The sequence below is a fragment of the Plasmopara halstedii genome, assembly GCF_900000015.1.
Source record: "Plasmopara halstedii genome assembly, contig: Scaffold_1211, whole genome shotgun sequence".
Lineage (NCBI taxonomy): Eukaryota > Oomycota > Peronosporomycetes > Peronosporales > Peronosporaceae > Plasmopara > Plasmopara halstedii.
In genome coordinates this window covers 1763874-1767988 of record NW_020188126.1, presented here as the reverse complement: position 1 = coordinate 1767988, position 4115 = coordinate 1763874, and the positions used below count along the sequence as shown (strand labels likewise).

Sequence of the window (4115 nt, the reverse complement as noted above, 5' to 3'; positions counted from 1 at the left end):
CAATACTCAAGCTATATCAGATCGTCCCATTTCTTACATCAAAAGTTGACTAATTCGCTAGAGTAGCAAATATGGATATCTACGCGTTTTTATAGCAGTACTTACACAACGTGAGGAATTGTAACTAAAATCCCAGAGAATGGCAGGGCTACTACTTATAGCCACTATGCCAAAAAGAAGGGTCATCGCACCCTCCAATTCCGGAATAAATGGAACGATCTCGTTGAATGTTAACACAATGCAGGACGAATCAGGATCCAAGCGGTTCAATACGACTGCTGCTTTTATATAAGATAATTCAAAAGCAAAATAATATTTTTCAACAAACGCAAGCATTAAAGCACTTTGCAATACCATTTATCGACCTCAACAACTTCGCAACAGCCGGATGCGAGAAAATGTAAACGAATGTGTAATCATCATTTAACAAAATTCTATTTAGATCAATGTGACTTTGTTGATGCGAATATTGTGATGTAGGACATGAGACTGAACCACACTCTGAGTGTAATGAAGGCGAAATGTTTGTTCAAGGATTTAAGAAAAAGTTCATGTCAAAGGAGTCATTCGCTAACAAATAATTATAGACTTTTAATACATGTAGCAGAGCTTTCCGCGCATTCATTGTATGTTCTTCTTTGCGCCACCAAATGCGTGCAAATCAACAAGCTCCGGGGCGAACAGGCCAGCTGAAGCAAAGGCTACAAACCAAGTAAAGGGTCCAAGGAATGGAACCTGTAGCATGTAACAGAAGACAAGTCCAAAGCCCAAGCGAGCCGCGTCACTTCCGCTGTGATGCCAGTCCCGCTGATTAGTACGACTGTAGTATTGTTCACTATCGATCTCCATGTCAGTGAGCAGGTCGGTGCTAACGTTAGGGTCTCCTTCCATCGCTGCAGACTTTATGCGAGAGATGATTGGATCAAAAAGCTCGCGTACCATCGCGCGTGAGTCGAGCCACATATGCACAAGCTGCAGTGCTGCCTCACGAGTAGCGGGAAAAATAAAAGCTAAGAAAAGTGGGAGAAGGAAAGCCACCTCCATGTGTCGAATACTATAAAGTATAGACATATCGTAAGCAACAATATTTCTCGAATGTAGAAATTGAAGCATACCGATAACCAAAATGCGCGACTGGAATTAATATGCCTAAGACTGGTTTTGCAATTATAGCCACAATTCCAAATCCAACTTGTCGCAGTCCAAAGCGAAGTAGATGACGAGCATATTCCCAGTCCAGATGAATTCCTTTTTTCTGTTTAAAAGCAACAAATGTCAGAACATTTGGTTTTTGCATATTTAATGCTCACCGCTACCTTTTGGATTGACTTAACGAGATTCACGTCGCGCGTAGCGAGTCCCGCAAAAAAAGCTTTTTCGAACATTTTGACTCTGAAAAGACGACTTACGCCAATGAGTAGGAATGGGATCGTGGACGCAGCCGTGTAGCGGAAAGCGCGTACACTGGCGTCCACCGTCTGTGGGCTCAAGATGAGATGGCTAATCCACTCGATGGGCAGCAGCAACACATGCAGTAGGGCGGATAGCACGACGGCCATGATCAGCAGAATTTTCATGTTCCTATACCAGCAATTCGTTAACGTGGTTTAAAATTACTAAAGCATTCATACCTCCAAAAAACATTGCGCACTTCATTGTCGGCAAGTGCTCGATATGTGCCAGTTACTAAGCTCAGTACCGGTGAGAAAGCTTGCAGAAGAAACGAATGACATTGATGAAAAGTACGTAGTGCTACCCACTTGCGAACATTACACCGTAGAGAAAGCGTTTGCTGCGCGCACCAAGCTTCATCGACGTATTGAGGACCATGGCTGATTGATTGATTATGCAGATCAAAACTCTAGTGAAGGATACCGGTACTTCTGGCTGTCGAATATCATGGATCTTACCGCTCGAATGTCGTGGGCTATATAAAGAAGATTACTTGTGTTCCATGTTTTTTCAACGAAATAAAGGGCGCGACTAGAACAAAATTCGAAACATAAGGCATTTTGTTATAAAACGTTGATTCCCTACTAATTTTTCAATATATAGCGGATTTTAATTGTGTTGGTAATCGTAGGAGAAAGATAAAATTGTTTTCCGATTTGAAGACGGAAAAATCGCTTTCATGTATTAGAGAATGTCGGGCTAAGTTCATAAAAAAGTCAAAAAGCTCAAAAGACCTGTCCAACAGTCCTGGAGTACCCCAAGCTTCAGCGAATCCCGACTATTCGTTCTTGCAGCCCAGCGCATTCTGGATTCTTTTGCTGACGATCTATAATTTTCAGCAGTTATTTGTGCTGTTATTCAAGTCTATAGAGCTCTGTGCCGATGAGACCGACTGTCGACCGCGATTTTTCAGAACCATCCGGACAATGTCATCAGTTTGTGCGTAAGCATTGTAACATATCCTCCGCATTACGGACTTGGTCTCGTTAGGCCTCCACAGTGCTCAGACCATTAGCGATTTTTAGGAGAAGCTTGTCTTCAACTTTCGCTACCTCAGCCCTAGAATTCAACTTCAACCCGGTAAGTGCTTGGCTGGCGAAAATACCCTGGTCTTGAATGAAACTAATCACATCGTTAAGGCTGGTCTGACATTGCTTGAAGTAACGGCGCTTTACAAGTAGGACAATCTTCTTCGAAAATGCGGTTCATAAACGAGAATCGCTCAAAAATGTTTCGACAGCGGCTGCTGTTGCTGAAAAGTGTCTTGACGACTTTGTAGACATTCGACACATTCGCTGACGTGATTCAAGATTCCCCTTAAATTGATCAGACGCATTCGTCTAGTCAGTGTTAAACATGATCAAGCTTGCCTTTTATCCATGAATCGGGAAACGCACAGAGGCTCATTAAATGGCCGGAGAATTCAACTGATACGTCAATGATACATGAAAGTAGCTTATTTTACCACAAGAAAGAATATGAACATTCAAAACATTGCGTTGCCAGTGTGCCGACCATACTTCAAGGGCAGACTTCTGATAGTATCGGAATCTAATGAGACCCTATGATCATCTGTAACGAAGTTACACGTACGGCAGCGGGGCTGCCGTAGCTTGAGCTTAGAGGAAGCGTGAGTTAGGTCATCGACCTTTCGTTCTATACTTAGAACAAGTACGAGTTTAGCAATTCGCTTACTCCAAGAGTAATCACAACCTTAACTCAAGGCCGATTAACTCTTCCATTTAAATTCAGAGACTGACTTCATTTTTTTTAGCCGTCTGATTTTAAATGCATAGATTTTCCTGAATATGTATAGTAAAATCTAGATACATGTATAACTACTGGCTATCCAGCCCCGCACCGTATTCTTGTTTGGGTGTGGTCGCACCATGCCCATTTGGTGTCACACACACACCTGTTACCAGAGTATGTGTAACCCCGTTACACTCTCCTTCATTAAGATTTACAGTGCCAATCGATTATCGCTTCAACGAGGCTTGCGTGTCCGTTAGACACTGCGTTAAAACGAAACGACTTCCGTGCTCAATGAGCTCTGTGTCAATGACACCAAGGTCTCCAAGTCTCGCCGGTTCCGACAGCGCTCACGGGCAGAGCCTTACTTCGTCTTCCGCACGCGGTGCCATGTCGGACTGTGTGTCCGCTGTATCGAAGGATGTAAATCCTAGGCTCGATGAGCCCGAGCGTCGCGCTCCGCGCACGCTATCAGTGACAAGTGACCTCGTTAGAGGTGTGGAGGTGGTCGACTACGAGTCTGACACTCCTTTCCCCGGGTGAAATGACGAGGAAGGCGAGCTGCACGAGCGGCGTAAGACGAGCCCTGCTCGCGCCTTGCGGACCCCATGTCCGTTGTCCGACCTCTCATCACCTGAGGGACGTGGTGTCATCACAAATGACCTCGACAAGGCACAGAGGCGGCAGCTGGAAGCTGTCCGTAAGGCGGCTGAAGGTCAGTCATTGACCCTCGTGTGGAGTATGGCTTCGGCCCGCTGTGACGCGGTAACTCAATCGCTACGCGTCCACATCATCGGGTCCTCGGCCATTACGGAAGCTGGGCTTGCCGAATGAAAAGCTCTCCGAGCTCGTTTCTTGGTCCCACAAGAAATTTCGCTGTACGTTTATAGCACTCGTCTACGTGCTCAACG

General features: G+C 44.9%; 1 protein-coding gene across 1 annotated transcript; it reads right to left on the bottom strand.

Moving 5' to 3' along the window:
• Window positions 1-621: 621 nt before the first annotated feature.
• PHALS_00994 (uncharacterized protein) lies at window positions 622-1830 on the bottom strand (the record flags this gene model as incomplete). The annotated part of the gene is made up of 5 exons (XM_024730773.1): window positions 622-1054; window positions 1116-1255; window positions 1317-1581; window positions 1632-1686; window positions 1761-1830. 5 exons carry the CDS (start codon window positions 1828-1830, stop codon window positions 622-624), a joined length of 963 nt encoding a protein of 320 aa, XP_024581017.1.
• Window positions 1831-4115: the final 2285 nt, after the last annotated feature.